The sequence below is a fragment of the Garra rufa genome, chromosome 24 (assembly GCF_049309525.1).
Source record: "Garra rufa chromosome 24, GarRuf1.0, whole genome shotgun sequence".
Taxonomy (NCBI): Eukaryota; Metazoa; Chordata; class Actinopteri; order Cypriniformes; family Cyprinidae; genus Garra; species Garra rufa.
The window spans coordinates 1,792,700-1,813,291 of record NC_133384.1 but is presented as its reverse complement, the minus strand read 5'-3'; the positions used below and the strand labels follow the sequence as shown (position 1 = coordinate 1,813,291).

The window sequence follows — 20,592 nt, the reverse complement described above, 5'->3', positions numbered from 1 at the left end:
CTCAACTTTATGCAAATTTCGAGCGCAAAACGCCGGCGACAACCAATCGGTGTGAGAAGTTGGCAAGGAAAGACTATGACGCGTGTTTCCGAAACATGTTGGATTACTGAGCTGAAATCACATATTATTGAAAAAGTCACGCAAAAGTAAATGTACTTTGCATGTTGTTAGTATACGCTACAGTTTAGTTTGCGAACCGCCGTTAAAAGAAGACAATTGAACGTAAATAGGGTGTGAACATTGGTTTTCAGAGGCGTGCTCTGCCCTAAATTTGACACACCCCAAAGCAGTGGCGTTGTAGCGTTGCTAGCGGCACTGAGCGTGGATTTGACGCTGTAGTGTGAACGCACCGTAAGGGCTGGCTCAAACTGCGGCATCGGCATCTCGCAGCGGCACTTCCGGCGGCATGTCGAGATGCCGCTGTTTTTCTCCGGCAGGTGCCGCTACAGCGGCATCTCCAGATGCCAGAGCGGCATCGGCATCTCGCAGCGGCATCTAGCAGCGGCATAGCAGCGGCATCGGCATCTCGCAGCGGCAGCGGCATCTAGCAGCGGCATAGCAGCGGCATCGGCATCTCGCAGCGGCATCTAGCAGCGGCATCGGCATCTAGCAGCGGCATCTCACGCCGGCATGTCCAGCAGGCGTACTTTCTTCTTATTAAAAAATAAATAAATACATTTCAACAAAATAACATAATATACTACAGGACTGTCATTTCTTAAGTATTTATCATATAATGTGTAATACTGATGCTGGATCAGAGCATGTGTGTGTGTGTATAGGATCCAGCAGTAAGTGTGTATTAATTTTTCATTTTCAGTTCGTTTCAGTGCCAACAAAGTTAGTAGATCACAAACGATAATAAATAAAAAAATGCAGTGTTTTTAATGTATTTGTCTATTTCAAATACTGCTTTGAAATGTTACTACTTATATGAATATAAAATGTTAATACAGAAATTAGTTTGTTATGCTGCACAAAACAGATATCGCAGCTCTTATAGCCTAAAATATACTTAATGTCACTCGTAATTGCATTTAGTAACAATTCATTTAGAGAGCTCTATAATTAAATTCCTGCTAGTAACAATTCCAAACAAAGAGCTCTTTAAATTATATTTTACTATTTACAATTACAATTAAAGAGCTCTCTAATTAAATTCTTACTAGTAACAATTCCAATTACAGTGCTCTCTAATTTAATTCTTACTAGTAACAATTCCCATTAGGGAGTTCTACAAATGTATTTTTACTAGTCATATGTCTCCATTGACTTCCATTTATTTTTAATTACAGAGCTTAACAACATAATTTCTACTAGTAAGAATTTCAGTTAAAGAGCTCTACAATTGAATTCCTACTAGTAACAATTACAATTAGAGAGCTCTTTAAATCAATGTTTACTAGTAATAATTCCAATAGCTCTTTAATTCAGTTTTTACTAGTAAGAATTCCTATTAGAGAGCTCTCGAATTCAATTGTCACTAGTAAGAACTTAATTAGACAGCTCTTTAATTCAATTACAGAGCTCTGCAATTAAACATATCTTTAATGTGTTTTTTACTGGTAAAAATTGAATTGTAGAGCTGTGTAACTGCATTTTTATTAGTAATAATTAAATTAGAGAGCTCTCAAATTGGAATTGTAACTAGTAAAAACTGAATTAGAGAGCTCTGCAATTGGAATTATTACTAGTAAAAATTGATTTAGAGAGCTCTGCAATTGGAATTATTACTAGTAAAAATTGATTTAGAGAGCTCTCTAATTGGAATTGTTACTAGTAATAATTAAATTGTAGAGCTCTGTAATTAAAAATGAATGGAAGACAATGGAGACATCTTCAGACCCACAACCACGGAATCCCGGAGACCATTCATTGACGTACAACCTGTAAGTTTTGTTTTACGTTTTCTGCTCTAATAAGGGTGTGTATATATATATAAACACAGTGGTGGCCAAAATTATTATAACAGTAGTATTTTCACCAGCTAAAAAATGATTTTAAGTCAGTGTTTGTTATCTTTTGCTGTAGTGTGTCAGTAAGAAATGGCAGTTTACATTCATTTTGCCTTTAATTAATCCAGTGAGGTTTTTGTTTGCACAACAGCCAATCCTCCACACAGAGATCTGATCTCATCATCATCCAGTCTGTCTGGAATGACATGAAGAAACAGAACAAACTGAGACAGACTAAATCCAGAAGAACTGTGACAACGTCTCCAAGATGCTTCTAGAGACCTACCTGCAAAGCTACCTGAAAAACTATGTGCAAGTGCACCTAGTGTAGGGCAAAAGCTGCTTTAAACATAAAAGGATGGTCAAACCAAATGTTGATTTAATTTAGTTAATCAAGGTTAATTGATAAAGAACATTTATTTATGACATTATTTGTGACAGCATCATTTTAAATTTTTAGACAAGTGCTTAAAACTTTTAACAGTACTGTAGCTTTGCAGTTAGGTCTCTTGAAGCATCTTGGAGACGCTGTCACAGTTCTTCTGGATGATGATGAGAACAGATCCTGTGTGGAGCACTGGCTGTTGTGCAAACAAAAATATCACTGGATTATCACAATTAATGGCAAAATGAATGGAAATGTAAACCGATATTTCCTACTGACACACTACAGCAAAAGTTATAAATCACTGACGTAAAACCTTATTTAGCTGGTGAAAATACTAGTGTTCTAATAATTTTGACCACAACTGTATGAAAAGTTGAGAAGCAAAATGAGCATTTATTTCATGCCTCTGTGTTTATGTTCATAAAATACACTTAACTTAAAATGTTAGTTATGTTGCAAGACTAAATTGCGTATAATTAACAGGTGGGGACCAACATGGTGGATTTGAGCCTTGGGATGAGACAACAACATTTCTAGACCTTCGCCATTGTTCCAGGCCATGCCATTGAAGCGGACTTGTTGCCTGGGAATTTCTCCAGCTTGCAGTATATCATATTGATGGACATAAGTCTTCATGTGTGAAGTTTTTGAGGGCAATTTTTTTTTTTTTTTTTTTTTATCCACTTGTAACATGTTTTAAATTGTAAGAATTGTCTGGTGGACTCTTTGTTTGGCTTAGTTTTAATGGCACGATGTTTGGAATGATTCTAATGTGGTAATAATTCATTTTTGAGTGTTCTGCTGCTGCAATGTTGACATAAAGAATAGGAATATATTGTGCCTTGTTTACAGTTTTGTGATTAAAGGAAACTGATCTACTAAAACCGTTATTTGTGTCTGTGACAAAATGTGTGACAGCTGCACCTATTTGAAAACTGTATTAAATTGAAAACTCATTAAATTGACATTTACAGATGCATTTTTTTGTGTTGTGTAACTGTATTACAGAAAAACAATAATTTTACATTCTTTTGTGATTTATATATTATTATTGGTAAATATAAAGGTAGCAAGGCAATCAGACAACAAATAACCCAATATTTAGGTAGTTTTTAACCCAGCAACACAGTTAATCTGACCCACTGGTTGGGTCAAATAAACAACCCAGCATTTTGGGTCAAATGATTTAACCCAGCACTTGGGTCAAAACAACCCAACGCGTGTTCTGTCCCATAGTTACCCAGCAGCTGGGTTATGGTTGGGTTATTTTTTAACCCAGCACTTTTTAGAGTGTATTCATTCATGAGTTTTGGTTGGCGGACATAGAAAATGCTTGTATTATGGGACTAGACTTTTTGACGTTGAGTGGGGCCTGGATAAACATGGCTGGGGCTTACCTTCAAATCGACAAATCGCCAAACCAAAAACTGCTTTCACCATTGGCCAGGGGCTATGTCAGTTCTGTGTAATGCCTTTTGGCCTCTGTAATGCTCCAGCCACTTTCTCCCAGTTGATGGAGCAGGTACTGGCAGGTGTCTCGGGATGTTGCAGCGTGGTGTATCTGGACGACCTGTTGGTGCATGCACCAGACTTTGGGGCGCGGGGGCACTACAGCATCTCCAGGTGGTCTTCGCTGCTATCCGCCAAACTGGGTTACGACTCAATCACAAAAAGTGCCACTTACAACAGAGATAGACTGTCTATCTGGGGCATGTGCTGCCCCAGAAGAATAATAAATAGAAAATCTCTTCTTTATAATATTTGAATATGACATGTAATTTTTCATTCTTATCTAATATTTTTCATTTGAAATATTTCTTGATTGTTGTGTGACACAGGATAAGTTACAAAAATACAATGAAAGGTGTCCCATTGCCTTCCTCTGTGGTGACATCACTTCCAGAATCCCTTGCATCAAAAAGGCAGTGATTGGTTGGGTCTGGTAGTACTCATAATGTCACTGGCAGTGGATGAGACAGCAAGTGACCTCCCCGTGAGGGACGTGGGATTGAGAGCGGGGCTGATAACTGTTCTCACAGGTGTGTATAGAGCTGTGTTTCTGGTTTCCTTAAAGGTGTGGATTAAAGATAAATGAATGCTTAATACATAAATGCATGCTTTATTTCAGACACAGATCAAGACATCAGAAACTGGAGAAGACCACCACAGGTGCTTAAAATAAAGGGTAAGATGTGTGTCAATACAGTCCTGAAAACAAGCACTTATTTCTTATACAGTTGAGGTCAAAAGTTTACATAAACCTTACAGAATCTGCAAAATGTCCATTATTTTACCAAAATAAGAGGAATCATACAAAATTCATGTTATTTTTTATTTAGTACTGACCTGATATTTCAAAGATGTTTACATATAGTTCACAACATAAAATAATAGTTGAATTTATAAAAATGACCCCGTTCAAAAGTTTACACTATTGTGTTGTTACCTGAATGATATATATGAACTCTTTCCAACAACACTGTATGTGTAGGTTCATCTTTTCACACTGAGAACAAATGAGGGACTCTTGTGCAACTATTACAGAAGGTTCAAATGCTCACTTATGCCTAATTTTTCTTATTTTGCCCACATATCTTTTTGTTTTGTTTAGTACAGCCCTTCAGAAGCTACAGAAAATGCTTACATGTTTCTCAGAAGACAAAATAAGTTAAAGGAACCGTATGTAAGAAATTTATTTCAGTTAATCATAAAATGGCCCTGACATGTCACTAGACATTACGAAATCATGTTCTATGTTTGGCTAACTTTGCTTCCGTACACAGTGGATTTTCCACGGTTGCCCTTGCTAAATGCGTTCATAAAAAGCTTTATATCGCACCACTAGCAGGGTATGAAAACAATCTATGTTCTGACTGAAATGTGGTATTACAGTACATCTTTACAAAATATTTGGCTAATCGCCATTAGTAAATTTTTGCGATACAAAATTACTTCGCAAAACATCTCTTGTGATGCATAAACATAATTAACAGAAGAAAAAAAATTACTGTGTAGGACTCGTCACTTGCCATTGGAAGCTCCTTGTAGCAGCCTACGTTCCTGCTGGATCCTGCAGCTTAGCTGGCAACCTCTAGTCAGGGGAGAGGGGGAGGGGATACACCGTTCTACAGTATTTTGAAAGTGATTGCAGTACCAGTTTTGGCCACAATCCTACATACGGTTCCTTTAAATATTCCCTGATATTCAAATTGAAAAAGTTTTCAGCTCTTAATGCATTTTTTTTTTCTTATGGAGCTTCAGTGAGCATATTAAACTTCTGTAATAGTTGCAAATGAGTTGCAAATGAGCTGCAAACAGCGGAAGGTTTAACAAAAAAAAGAAAAAAAAAAAAAAAAGAAAAGAAAAAACAGCTGTGGATCATGGATGATTCAGGTAACAACATCTTGTGTATGTAAACTTTTGAACGGGTCATTTTTTATAAATTCAACTACTATTTGTAATATTAATTACAATATGTTATATGTAAACATCTTTCATGTGAAATATCTTATTCAGGTCGGTACTAAAAAATAACATGCATTTTGTATAATCCTGATTATTTTGAAGAAATAATTAACATTTTGCAGATTTTTAAGAAATTCTGTGTCTCCATAAGAATTTTAAAAGAGACCTCAATGTCTCAAACTGCTTCTCAAGTGAACTCAAACATTCAAATTATCTAAGTGGCTATAGTTGTGTACTTGATTTAATCCTTAGTTGTTTTTTTCTGGTCAAAATTATGAATGTTGGCCAACTATGCTATGCTAATTTTTTTAGTTAATGTTTTAAATGTTTAATATTTTTTTATTGTAATCATTTGTGCCTATTTTCAATCTCTCCTTTTCAGAACAGACATCTAAGATATCTCAGTTATCATAACTGTGAATTACTTTCTGCAGTATCTATCAATATCTATGTGCTATGGAAGAGCAACTTCTGAGCAAATATTGTTAATACTTTTACATGTCGTTTTGTAAGTCTCTCTGTCTTTATACAGATCGCCAGCGATTGTTCAGAATACCACGCGAACAGCTGGAGGACCAATGTCTCCGTCTACAGGAGGAAAACACACTTCTCAAACAACACAGTCGCACACAAGAGCAAAAACTACGCAGGTACACAAACAAACTAACTAATAGATCTATAATACAGAAGAAAAAAAACGTCATTATTTAAATTACTTTTATTACTGCATTTTATGGCCGAGTCTTTTGTCTTGGTTGTTCAGGTTGTCAACAAAATTGCTGCGATTAAAGCAAGGACCTGCAGGGAGGGATGGAGAGCTAGAGGACACTATTCAAGAGCTAGAGGCTCGTGTAGCGACACTAGAGAGTCAGAAGGGGGCGCTGCAGAATAAACTAAGTTTAGCCAAGCAACATATCTTAGACCTGGGCGTCAGAACACATAACAGGCCACGAACAGGTGAGAAGTCACTGTATGATAAAATGGTAATATTGCTATATTGCTTTGGACATACACCATGGTAATACAGTGGTGGCATGTAAATACAAAGAACAGCCTATGGTACTTTGAATGACTTAAGTCAGAAGTCAGTACTACATTAGTGCTTAATAAATCACCACAGTGTTTTTAAATGGTTGTTTATTTTGTTTATTTTATCTTTGTTTATGTTTATGTTGTAGTCGAGATTTGATTCAGTATCTACTTTCTCGTTTTACATCTCAGGGCGAGGTGTGGATGGGGACAGAGGGGTCAGGCGAGCTGCCCAAACCGCTCCTGCCCGCTGTGGCATCAGTTCTCTTGATGACACCAGAGGAGAGATAGACAGATTGTAAGTTGACCTGTGTGGGTATGTTTTTTACTCACTATATGGCACTAAAAAGTCTAAAGGAACTGTTGGTATATATAACATAAATACAGTATAAATAGGTCATGAATGCTTATTACCTACAGTCAAGCCCGAAATTATTCATACCCCTTGCAAATTCTGACTTAAAGTTACTTTTATTCAACCAGCAAGGTTTTTTTTGACCGGAAATGACACAGACTTCTCCCAAAAGATAATAAGACTGTCACGTTAGAGATGAGATCTGGGTCCAATTGCAGGTAAGAAGTTTTTAATGAAAACAAAACCAAAGGACACAAACGGCCAACACGGCACAACACGACTTAACACTTAAACACAAAATAAACAGAACTGGAACACGGACAGGAAACAGGTTCTAGAACACAGAGACAGACAGAACTGAAGATAGTACAGGTGACAATGCAGCCAGGATGATGAGTGGGGAAAGAGAGTTCTTATAGTCCGGATAATAGTGAACAGGTGTGAGTGTACTGATGAGTGCTAATGACAAGACAGGAGTGAACGATCAGGGAAGTGCAGTGCAAGGGGAACAGCGACCTCAGGTGGCTGAGGGAAAACCCCACAGCCCAGATCATGACAAAGACAATGTACAAGAGGCATCATTGTAGAAAAACATATTTATCAGCTTTTATTTACATTTTAACAAAAAGTGGCATGTCCAAAATTATTCATACCCTTTGCAACCTGTCACAGTCTATGGGAAAATCCAAAGTTCTATACCATTCCAAATAGTCCAATCTGTTCTAAAGCATCCTCATTACCCTGATTCATTGGGAACAGCTGTTTTAATCAACTCAACAGGTGAAAAACAGAAGCTATCTGCTGTTGGTTTGTGGACACTCATGGCTAAGACAAAGGAGCTCACTGAGGACCTGCGAGTGCGCATTGTGTCTGCTCACAAGTCAGGAAAGGGCTATAAGACCATATTTAAATGTTTTAAAGTTCCAGTGGCTACAGTGCAAAGTATTGTTAAAAAATACAAGACGTTCCGCACTGTGAAAAATCTCAGACGACGTGGTCGGAAGCCAAAAGTGACACCTGTGCTGGCCAGGAGGATAGTGAGAGAGGTAAAAAAAGAATCCAAGGATCACCACCAAGGCCATCCTGATAAATCTGGGCTCTGCTGGTGGCAACATCTCAAGACAGACAGTCCAACGGACACTGCCCACTGCTAGGTTCCACGGACACAGACCAAGGAGGACACCACTTCTCCAGGTAAGGCACACAAAAGCCTGCTTGGCCTTTGCAAATGCTCATCTGGACAAAGAAGAAGACTTCTGGTCTTCTGTTTTATGGTCATATGAAACAAAAATTGAATTGTTTGGCCACAATGATGTAGCCTTCATTTGGCGTAAAAAAAGTAGAAGCCTTCAACCCTAAGAACACCATCCCCACTGTCAAACATGGTGGTGGGAACCTAATATTTTGGGGGTGTTTTTCATCCAGTGGACCAGGGAACCTAATTACAGTAAACGGCACCATGAAAAAGGAGCAATACATCAAAATTCTCAACAACATCAGGCAGCCTGCAGAGAAACTTGGACTTGGGCACAAGTGGACATTTCAGCACGACAACAACCCAAAACACACAGCAAAATTGGCTAAGAAATGGTTACCAGACAAAAACATTAATGTTTTGCAGTTGCCCAGCCAGAGTCCTGACTTAAATCCAATTGAGAATCTGTGGAGGGAGCTAAAGATCATGGTAAGGGCAAGGAGACCTTCCAACCTGAAATAGTTGGAGCTCATCGCTAAAGATCCCAGCAGGCACACGACGTCATAAGACGTAATATTAGGTTAGATTTGGGTCGTGATGTCAGGTGACCAAAATTCAATGTCTAGTCAGCGTCTAAGGACAACGTTATTTTTTTACAATGATGCCTCTTGTACATCATCTTATTATCTACCGGGAGTCATCTGTGTCATTTCTAATAAAAAAAAAACAAAAAAAAAACTTGCTGGTTGAATAAAAATAACTTTAAGTCAGAATTTGCCAGGGGTATGAATAATTTCGGGCTTGACTGTATTTGATATAAGGGATGATACTACTTAACATCACCTACATGTGAAATGTGAGGTACTAACTGCAAACTGCAAAAAATAAACAAATAAATAAACAAATAAATCAGGGGATGTTTATCGCATCATTGCAATCGTGCTTATTGTATAAATAATTTGTGTAAATCTAAACAGTCATAACCGTTGGATAATAGTGATGTCAATACACAAAAATATTGTCCTCAATCTTTCTGTCTCTTTCTCCTCTATATATGCAGACTTGCATTACTCAGGTTTGTTGGATGTTTTTATGTGTTTACAAATACAGTATAACGCCTTGCTTCAAATACCTGCAACTCAGCTAAGGCAAACGAAAGAAAGGCTCCGAATGTATTCAAAAGTGTGTACCTCTGCATTGAAAACATTTGCATTCTTAATCTTCCAGCAGAATTCATAGAGACTTTTACCATGTAGATCTGCTTTTACTCAAAAAGACTTTGCTAGTTTATTTTGCCTAAAATATGAGCCATATGCATATGATGGGGCAATGCTGCCATGCTTCTAATAATCAAATAACATATTTATTGTCAATGCAAAGTATCACTTTGCTTCTGCATTGTCCATATCTGGCTTTTACATCCATGTTTCAAATTTTCCTTCTTGTTTTCTTTCTCAGCAGATCTACCGTAATAGAAACCCAGCAAGGGAGGGTGGCAGAGCTAGAGCTGACAGCTCAGTCTCTTAGAGAAACGCTTAGAGGCAAAGAGAAAGAAATCGAGGGTATTGTGAAAGACCTGCGCAAACAACATGCCGATGGACACAAGTAAGAAACCATTTGTAATATACAGTTTATTTACCAGTAATAAATTAACAATAGCCTGTTCAATCACATTCTGTGTTCATGCTTGTTCAGTTGCTATTCAGATTCAGTCAAAAATATATTGTTCACAGTTGCAAGAACATATTCATGTAACAATTTGTATTCTTCTTTACAGACTAATTATAAAAGATAATGTAGATGTGATAAGATTACAGAAGCAGCTTTCGGAAAAGAGCACCTCCCTTCTGGTCCTTCAGGAAAAGTTTTCTGCTCTTCAAGAAGTGAGTTATAAGACCAAAACAGAGCAAATATTTATTATTAAACATTTAAAGAATAATGCATCCTCATGACTATTGCTTGTCCCTGCTTTGGGCTTCACTGAACAATTAATGCCCCATTATGGTGATGAGAACATTGTACTGTGCAAAGTCATCATCTGTGGTTAATAAAAAACCCTATCAGAAGGGTTTTTTCAGAAAGGCTAAAGGTGTAATATTGGTGTAATAATAATACACATATGTGCACTGACTTCATCATGTCTTTATTCCCCATAATGGTATTTGGGCATTTGGATGTACTTGCTGCTGTCATAAAATGACATGAATGTTTATTTTTATTTATTTTTTTAACCAAAGCATGAATGTAATTGGAAAACAACTAATACATGTGGCTATAACAAATTAGAATATTTTTTGAAGTTTGTTCAAAGTATAATTTTAGTTTTTTTGATGATGGTGTATTGAGTTTAGATGGGGCCTTCCACTTTGAAATCATAGGTATAATGTCTTCCAAACTATATTTCTACATTAAAACAAATTATTCCTCCCTCTCTTTGTGCTTCTTCGTAAGGCCTATGAGAACCAGCTGGATGAGGTGAGCTTAACCTGAAAAGAAACATTCCCTATATTTTGCATTATTTACTCTTTCTTCATGTTAATAAAGTATCATAGCAACATTTACAAGATCTAAACAAGATCTAAAATTGACCATTGAAGTGGCCATGTTCTTAACTGGACAAAACATTGATAAGCTGATACATGCCAATGAATAAATAGGGTTCTGTTGTCTTTTTTGTCCTATATGGGTAAATATACTACAGGGCCAAAGGTCTTTAAAAGAGAGCCAAGGAGCACTTCTGGGGAAGGTGGAGGAACTGAGTGAGCAGTTGAAACAGGAGAAGCAGAGAGTGCTAACACTTGAGGGCCAGCTGAATGCTGCATCACTTTCACTGCAAGCTCTAGGGGAGGTACTGCTCGAGTTGCGCTTTTATTCCAAGTTTTCTTGTTTGCAATCTTATACTAACATCTGTTTCTCAGCTTCAGGAGAGGGTTTCTGACCTGGAGGGGGAGAGGAACCTTTTGAAGAATAGCTATGATTCACTTCTGGAGAGGTTAGTTTTTCATAGAAGGTAGGTAGGGCCATTGATAGTGGGGGACAACCAGGAACGTTTTCATTGACAGTGTGACATCAGTTGACTCGCTAGCTGATGTAGCTAATGATTTTGGAATAAATTACTTAAAATGTAATTTATCGTAGTTTATCATTGTGCAAAAATCAAAAAGCACAAAAGGTTATTATACTGAAACACTAAATACAACAATAGAATAAAAGAAAATAAAGAAAAATAAAAAAATAACCACATTTTCCTCAATGCTTCAATATTCTCCTCAAATTTTCTGACAATGAAGCACATTGCCATATAAAATTCCATGTAAATTATATCTAGTTATTGAGAACTGCCCAAACACAAGCTTTTATCACAGTCTTTTTATTTAATGGAGAAAATATCATGCAATAATGAATGTGTAAAATTACGAACATCATAAGAACATCAAGAACATCAAGTATCTGTCTGATTTATACTGTAGGCGTTAAAGGAGGTTTTATATTCGTCTGACAATTCAGCAAGCTTTAAAAACAAAATGGCACATAGAAACAAGCATTCTGAGCATAGCATTTTTGACTGGCTATTTGGGATGTTATTCATTTATCTTTCATAAGGTCAATTGAACCCATCCATACAATTTTGTCTCAGGCTTCTTGTATTCAGTCTGTGGATCTGGCCCCAAAACCATCCAATAAATAACCAAAAAAAAAAAAAAAAGAAATGTTTATGTATGGAAAAGCCTACAATTTTATATGTTTAAATTCACTGGTTTCCACCATAGCACTATGTCTGTCCAGAACCATCAAGACGGACAACATGAGAAAACAGACAAAACAAACGAACAGTTTAGAGAAGAGAGGTGGAGAGAAGAAGTACATAGGCTTGAAGAAAGACTGGAGGAAGAAAGTAGAGCAAGGAAAATGCTGGAGCAGGAGAAAGAACAGATGAGACATGAGAATGATCAGATTCACAAGGAGAAGGAGCGAGATAGAGGTAAGACTCTTGCATTGCTTTTAAGTAGCAGCATCAGTTCCAGACTACATCTCAGCTTATTCTGCAAGTGCTTATCATAGCAGCTTTAATATGTGATATTGTTTGCACCCAGACTCCAGAATAATATGTGGTCATTAAAGGGGTCCTATTATGCTTTTTCACTTTTTGCATTTTAGCCAGTGTGTAGTGTGTATGTTTGGGCATAAAAAAAACATCTACAAAGTTATAAATCTCAAATAAACTCTATAAATCTCACTCCAAAGGGAGATATTTAGTTTTTAAAAAATCATTTTTCAAGAACTACAACGAACGGCTCCTTTGGACTACAGCGTTTGTTTTCCAGATGTTACGATGTCACAATGCGGTCCATTAAAATATCATATAAATAAATCCCGCCTACAGAAAGTTTAATTGTTGGCGGGTGGGGAGGGATGAGGTGGGGGATTCGCCTAACTTTAACGATGTAGCATGGACAGCCGCTTCTGGGATGCTTCAGAGAGCCGCAGAGTGGCTTGTATAAACGCAAGCATTGACTAAAGTGTCCGCGAACTGCTCCAGTAGCCATTTAAAACATAAGAATCACTTTAATCTAGCTTGCACAGTTGTACACGGAACTTGCTGCTTTGGGAAGGGGCATGGCAGGACTGAAACGCCGTCTAAGCTGTTTGCCAATTGCAATGCAGTGGGACTGCTAACCAATCACAACACATTTCGTTTTTTGGAAGGTGGACCTTCATCAAACCCAGAACTAATCGAGCCATTTGTGCCAGCCTGAGGAGAAAGCTATTGTAATAATGTAAATTATGTGAAAAATAATGCATTTTTCGAACCACAAAGCATGAGAGCATGTTCTAGTGCACCCCCAAAACAAAATAAAGATTTTGTAAAAGAGCATAATAGGACCTCTTTAAAGGTTGTATCAGCGATTTCTAGCCTAAAACATAAAGTGTCAATTTCAGCTGACCTTTCTTCACGATCCGCTCGCTGCTTGCCCCATAAATTGTCTGTGAAAAAAACGCGTCTCTCTGGTCAGCCTAGGGTCCGAGATATGCCAAAAAAACAATCCGTTTATCACAGATAAACAAACAGTGTTCCAACCAATCAGCGTCAGGGGTTTGGTGTTGTGGACTTTCCTACTGGTGCAGGGATGTGAGGGAGGCGGAGCGAAAGTCCACAACACCAAACCCCTGACGTTGATTGGTTGGAACACTGTTTGTTTATCTGTGGAAAGGTTGGTAGTGCCGATTGTTTTTTTGGCATATCTCGGACCCTAGGCTGACCAGAGAGACGTGTTTTTTTCACAGACAATTTATGGGGCAGGCAGCGAGCGGATCGTGAAGAAAGGTCAGCTGAAATTGACACTTTATGTTTTAGGCTAGAAATCGCTGATACAACCTTTAAGTCATATTGGAGTGTTAATATGATAAATATATCTGGTTCCTCAGTGTAAATCCATGTGCATCTTCTCAATAAATTAAATGTGTTTCAGATATGGTTATGTACCTCAGAGAAAAACATGACTGCTTGGAGCGAGAAGTCCTGCAGCACAGGCAGGAAGTCACATCTCTGCAAGAAAAGCTGGACTCTATTACAAAAGTAAAAATTAATGTATTAGACTAATTTACCTCACAAACCAAACCTCAACATTTAATTCATTAGAATTTGTTTTTCCATATTCTGTTTTTCATTCTCTATCAGGAGTTTAATATGAGTGTGGAAGATCTGAGTGAGACTCTGCTGCAGATTAAGGTAAGATTTTAATTTAAAAACTATAAAAGTTGCATTTTTAGATATTTTGAAATGTTTAAGCAGCTGTGAACCAAAATTTAGTTTTGCTTGTTCTCTTTCTGTTTTTCTCATTCTTGTGCTCTTCTCTTAGGCCTTTAGAATGCAGCGGGAGACTCAAGGGATGATGTGCTTCTTGAAAACAGATGAAAAGATAGAAGACACATCAAGAGGTTTGACTGCAGTACAGGCCTCATATGCAGAAACTGTTTTGGAACTCCAGAAAACAAGGGACTTATTATTACTGCAACATCGACTAAATGCTGACCTTCAGGTACACACACATTTGCAATGAGAATGCTGTTTATTTCAATTGTTGAATACAGTGTATTGCTCAAAATAACTCTTTTTACTCACAAAAAAACCAAAACATCAACCATTATACCTACAGTATTTTCTTTTATAGAATGAGATGAAGACAATTCTGGAAAAATTGGAAAAAGAGAGGGAAGAGAATAGAAGGAGGGCAGGTGAAAAAGAGAAATTGTTGAAAAGCAGAAGCCTTCAAATCAGCAATTTGCAAGGTTAGATTAACTGCTGTTGTTGCGTGTACAATATTCAAGTAATTGGGGCTAGTTGTCACAAGTTTTGAGTTAAAAGTCTGATTGGCCTTTTTTGTTTACCTCTTTTAAAATAATGTTGTTGTTTTTTTATTTGATATTTAAAATAAACATTAAATATTACTACTACTAATAATAATAATTCTAAGTGAATAATTCTAAATTTGAATTCCTCACAACCAAAATTATGTTGGCCCAAACCTGCATTTATTTGATCCAAATTACAGCAAAACAGTACAATTTTGAAATAATTTACCATTTAAAATAACTGTTTCTATTTGAAAATATATTAAAATGTAATGCATTAGTGTGATTTTAAATTTTAAATTTAAAATTTTGAATTTTAGCATCATTACTCCAGTCACACAATCTTTCAGAAGTCATTGTAATATTCTGATTTGCTGCTCAAAAAAACATTTATTATTATTATTATGTTGAAAACAGCTGAGTAGATTTTTTTTCAGGTTTCTTTTATGAATAGAAGTTCAAGTTCTGTTCAGAAGAACAGAATTAATCTGAAACAGAAATCCTTTGTAGCATTATAAATGTCTTTATCATCACTTTTTATCCATTTAAAGCATCCTTGCAAAATAAAATGATTAATTTCTATAATTTTATTTCCCAAAATAAATGGTATATAAACGGTATAATAAATGGTAATGGCTTTTGGTAGTGCATATTAGTGTATATAGTATATAGTATATAGTATATAGTGTATGTTTCAAAAACATTTTATTTAAAATAAATGCTGATCTTTGAATCTTTATATTCTTATATTCTTTATATTCAAATAGAAAGAAGTTATTCAAAATAGTAAAAATATTTCAATTTTCAATATTTTACTATTTTTGCTTTACTTTGAATCAAATAAATGCAGGCTTGGTGAGCAGAAGAGACTTCTTTAAAAAACATTACTGTTCAAAAACATTTTTTACAGCTTTTAAAAATAAACCTACGCTGAGAAATATTGAATAGAATGAGAATTGGATGAATGAGAATAAATGACAACTAGTCTATTCTCCTCTATCAATTTATTTTCACTTAATAATGCAAGTATGATGACTATGAATATTAATATTTTTCCTGCATTATTTTAGCTCAGCTCAAAGAGCTTACGTACAGCCCTAGAAACTATAAACGGACCATGCCCCTGCAGTACACCTGGACAGGGCTGGAACAAGAGTCAGTCCAGCCCACAGCAGAGGGTGCCATAATCACACATCTTCGTGGAGGAGAATCTCTTCTGGAGATCCATCTCACAGGAGCCACCTTTACACCTCTGGGATTGAGACTTATGGGACAAGGCACAGGAGATCACCAAGGGATTGCTACATTTTGCACCTATGGATTCCTCGACTTTGAAACTCTCTCATCTTCATTAATATCAGGTGGTCAGCCAAATTATGGCTTCACGTCACATTACGCCCTTTCTGAGTTCGACCTGGAGAAGTTCAGGGTTCAGGGTGGGTCCGTTACTGTTGAACTGCACCAGGGGCTTGGAGGGGTACAATTTATGACCCGAGGGAGAGCGAGGATCTCTCTGATGGGAGCTCTACAGCGTAGAGGTGAACGAATGAAAAACAGAACCAACATCACAGGTAAGATAAAATGAGGTCACATGAGCTTTGCAAATCAAAATGGCATTTAAATACCGCTTGTATAGGCGTGTTCAATTAGAGATCTTTTCATTTTTGTATCTGTTTATTGCAATAATATTTACCACTGCATTTTTCTTCAAGAGGTCATTAATTCCTTTATTCTGCAGGAGCTGAAGGGGAAGTTATCGGAATGCTTGAGTTTTGGGTGTGTTTACACCATCAGGTGGAACTCATAGAGCCTCAAATGGAAAGAGACGCAAGCAGAACAGCTGTAAGACACACTATAGGTTCAGAATGGGCTCATGGGGAACAAGAGGTAAATGCTGGGACAGGGCTTTTTAGGAAATTCTGTTGTTTACTCACACCTATATGGCTTCAAACCTGCCATTGTGAAAAAGAACACTCTATAAAACTTATTAAGGACGTTTTTAGGCATAAATTTAAATTAAAATGTTTTATAGTTTAAATGTAGATTAAATGCAGTTAGCTAAACTTTCGGTTTAACCCACTAAAGTAAACTTCTTTATATGTACACCACTGGTCAAAAGTTTTTAGACGGTAAGATTTTTAATGTTTTTTAAAGACATCTCTTCAGCTCACTAAGTCTGCATTTATTTGATTCAAAATACAGCAAAGGCAGTAATATTGTGAAATATTTTTACTGTTTACAATAGCTTTTATAACGTAATTTTTTATTCCTATGATCAAAGCTAAATTTTCAGCATCATTACTCCAGTCTTCAGTGTCACATGATCCTTCAGAAATCAATTACCTATAGAAATTAATACTTTTATTTTGCAAGGCTGCTTTAAATTGATTAAAAGTGATGATAAAGATATTAATAATGTTGCAAAAGATTTCTATTTCAGATATATCCTATTCATCAAAGAAACCTGACAACATAACAACATAACAATAATAATAAATGTTGTTTGAGCAGCAATAGAATATCAGAATTATTTCTGAAGGATTATGTGACTGGAGTAATGATGCTGAAAATTCAGCTCTTTTTCACCGGAAATAACACAGGCTTCTCCAAATAGATAATAAGACAATGTTAATAAGACAAAGAGGCATCATTGTGGAAAAAAATATTACTCATCTTTTATTTACATTTGAACAAAAAGTGGCATGTCCAAAATTATTCATACCCTTCTCAATAATCAATAGAAAAGCCTTTTTTAAAGCTATTACAGCAATCACACGCTTCCTATAATTGCTGACCAGCTTTTTGCATGTCTCCACTGGTATTTTTGCCCATTCATCTTTAGCGATGAGCTCCAACTCTTTCAGGTTGAAGGGTCTCCCATCACCCTGATCTTTAGCTCCCTCCACAGATTCTCAATTGGATTTAAGTCAGGACTCTGGCTGGGCCACTGCAAAACGTTTTGTCTGCTAACCATTTCTTCACCACTTTTGCTGTGTGTTTTGGGTCGTTGTCATGCTGAAATGTCCACTGGTGCCCAAGGCCAAGTTTCTCTGCAGACTGCCTGATGTTGTTGTTGAGAATTTTGATGTTTTGCTCCTTTTTCATGGTGCTGTTTACTGTGATTAGGTTCCCTGGTCCACCGGCTGAAAAACACCCCACCACCATGTTTCACGGTGGGCATGGTGTTCTTAGGGTTGAAGGCTACTCCTTTTTTACACCTCTTGTACATCGTTTTATTATCTTTTGGGAGAAGCCTGTGTCATTTCCGGTCAAAAAAAAAAAAAACTTGTTGGTTGAATAAAAGTAACTTTAAGCCAGATTTTGCCAGGGGTATGAATAATTTCGGGCTTGACTATATATTCAAATAGAAAAGTTATTTTAAATAGTAAAAAATATTTCAAAATTGTACTATTTTTGCTGTACTTTGGATCAAATAAATGCAGGCTTAGTGACCAAAAGTTACAAATCTTACTGTCCAAAAACATTTGACTGGAAGTGTAATTTCATAACTACCTCTTTTGTGATTTGGTTAAAGTGCTGAGAAGCATTTATAGGAAATTAAAACATACTTTAATGTAATTTCTGTTGAAGCTTTGTAATTGTAATTTTAAATACAACTTTAAGTAACACACTACAGTTAAAATTATAACCAAGTATTTAACAACTCATCAAAATAAATGTACTTCCATATAGCATAAAATAGGATTATTAAAGCACAATTGAAAATGCAACTTAAAGTAAAACTTTTCATTTGACAATATGACAAAATGCACTTAATGAAAGTATACTTAAACTGTGCTAAGAAACAGTCATGAGAGTGTATTTTCTTTAAGTGCACTTCTATTTCATTAATATGATATCTGAAAGTACAGAAAGTACAGTGCAATAGTTTCAATATTTGACATGTACATTCAGCACAGTTAAGTGCACTTCTGTCTTGACTATCTTGCCAATGATTGTCTTTCTCTGTAAAACACAAATGGACATTTTAAAAAGAATCTCCAAGATGCTCTTTCCCATACAGTAAAAGTATACAGTGACTAGGGAGTACAAAAATGAAATAAATTAGGAAAAAAGAAGCAGCAAAAGAGCCATAGCTATAGTTCTACCAGAAAGACTTAGAGAGAAGGTGAGTGTTTACATGATATTTATTCCATAAAGAATGAACAGAGCTACAATGATTTGAGTATAGTTCTATGAAAAAGTTTTTTGGCATAGACCAAATACCGGAGATGCAGATGTGGTTGCTCCTGCCTATAGATGATGGCAGGGGCTGAGCCTACCCCCATTGGATGGACAGGGACCAACCTGGAGGTTGTAGGGAGAATGGAGGGGAACGTGTTATCAACTGAGGAAGTAAAAGAGAAAGTTCAGTGCTTATATACTCCAAATGTCAAGCAGAGATTGGCCAGAGGTAATAGCCATGAATGAATGACGTAGCATTGGAGTCTTCCTGGTAGAACCTTCGCTGATGCTTTCATTTTCATAGTAGTTCAGTCATTTTATTGCTTTTATCTTTTTTCGGACCTCAAACAACCTTGTTTTTTTATGCTTTTACTGTAAGCAGCTTAGAGGTTATTAACATTTCCAATTTTATTCCAGGACGAAAGTCATGGTTCAAGGAAACTATTAACTATTTATTATTACCAGTAACAAAACTGATAAGCATGTGTTTTGTGTTTATGTTTGCAGGAAATATATGATTATGGCGTAGGGATACCCAATGAGCTTGAGGTGGTACTGGAGCGCTGTGTGGACCTCAGTACCCGCTGGCCAGGACTACTCCCTGATGCATACTTAACGTATCGCCTTTATGACCTGCCACCTCATTCTACACCCATAATTCAATGCTGTGTGGATCCTGTCTTTGGAGATTCTGCAAGCTATCCATTAGCTGTAACCACAGATGTACTGGAATACCTGAATGTGGGCAACCTGTGGGTGTATGTGTTTGATGATAGTGACCGTCAGACTCCTCCCACTTATTTGGCAAAGACACCAATCCCACTACGAGCCCTTGCAGCAGGCAGACCAATCAGAGGTAATCATTACGATCAGTGCACAATTAAACATAACTTTAATTAAACAATAAATGTAATTGGGAATTTATTGGGTTAGTTCACCAAAAAATTACAATTCTGTCATTAATTTTTCACCCTCATGTCGTTCCAAACCTGCAAGATCTTCATTCATCCTCAGAATACAAATAAAATATTTTTGATGAAAATCTGAGTGCTTTCTGACCTTGCATACAGTCGTGGCCAAAAGTTTTGAGAATGACAGAAATATTAGTTTTCACAAAGTTTGCTGCTAAACTGCTTTTAGATCTTTGTTTCAGTTGTTTCTGTGATGTACTGAAATATAATTACAAGCACTTCATACGTTTCAAAGGCTTTTATCGACAATAACATGACATTTATGCAAGGAGCATGCAGTGTTGGCCCTTCTTTTTCAGGACCTCTGCAATTCGACTGGGCGTGCTCTCAATCAACTTCTGGGCCAAATCCTGACTGATAGCAACCCATTCTTTCATAATCACTTCTTGGAGTTTGTCAGAATCAGTGGGTTTTTGTTTGTCCACCTGCCTCTTGTGGATTGTCCACAAGTTCTCAATGGGATTAAGATCTGGGGAGTTTCCAGGCCATGGACCCAAAATTTCAACGTTTTGGTCCCCGAGCTACTTAGTTATCACTTTTGCCTTATGGCACGGTGCTCCATCGTGCTGGGAAATGCATTGTTCTTCACCAAACTGTTGTTGGATTGTTGGAAGAAGTTGCTGTTGGAGGGTGTTTTGGTACCATTCTTTATTCATGGCTGTGTTTTTGGGCAAAATTGTGAGTGAGCCCACTCC

At 36.8% G+C, this 20,592-nt stretch overlaps 1 protein-coding gene across 1 annotated transcript in view; it reads left to right on the top strand.

Moving 5' to 3' along the window:
• Positions 1 to 20,592, top strand: part of rpgrip1 (RPGR interacting protein 1) — a 30,328-nt gene that overhangs the window by 2,002 nt on the left and 7,734 nt on the right. The window contains exons 2-19 of the mRNA XM_073831243.1: positions 4,182 to 4,382; positions 4,472 to 4,528; positions 6,341 to 6,458; positions 6,572 to 6,765; positions 7,030 to 7,135; positions 9,846 to 9,992; positions 10,165 to 10,270; positions 10,839 to 10,862; positions 11,089 to 11,235; positions 11,306 to 11,379; positions 12,158 to 12,369; positions 13,859 to 13,965; positions 14,068 to 14,118; positions 14,249 to 14,428; positions 14,561 to 14,678; positions 15,812 to 16,312; positions 16,480 to 16,628; positions 19,434 to 19,782. Coding sequence (XP_073687344.1) covers positions 4,298 to 4,382; positions 4,472 to 4,528; positions 6,341 to 6,458; positions 6,572 to 6,765; positions 7,030 to 7,135; positions 9,846 to 9,992; positions 10,165 to 10,270; positions 10,839 to 10,862; positions 11,089 to 11,235; positions 11,306 to 11,379; positions 12,158 to 12,369; positions 13,859 to 13,965; positions 14,068 to 14,118; positions 14,249 to 14,428; positions 14,561 to 14,678; positions 15,812 to 16,312; positions 16,480 to 16,628; positions 19,434 to 19,782 — 2,725 coding nt within the window. The 5' untranslated portion in view covers positions 4,182 to 4,297. The remainder of the gene's footprint in view (positions 1 to 4,181; positions 4,383 to 4,471; positions 4,529 to 6,340; positions 6,459 to 6,571; positions 6,766 to 7,029; positions 7,136 to 9,845; positions 9,993 to 10,164; positions 10,271 to 10,838; positions 10,863 to 11,088; positions 11,236 to 11,305; positions 11,380 to 12,157; positions 12,370 to 13,858; positions 13,966 to 14,067; positions 14,119 to 14,248; positions 14,429 to 14,560; positions 14,679 to 15,811; positions 16,313 to 16,479; positions 16,629 to 19,433; positions 19,783 to 20,592) is intronic.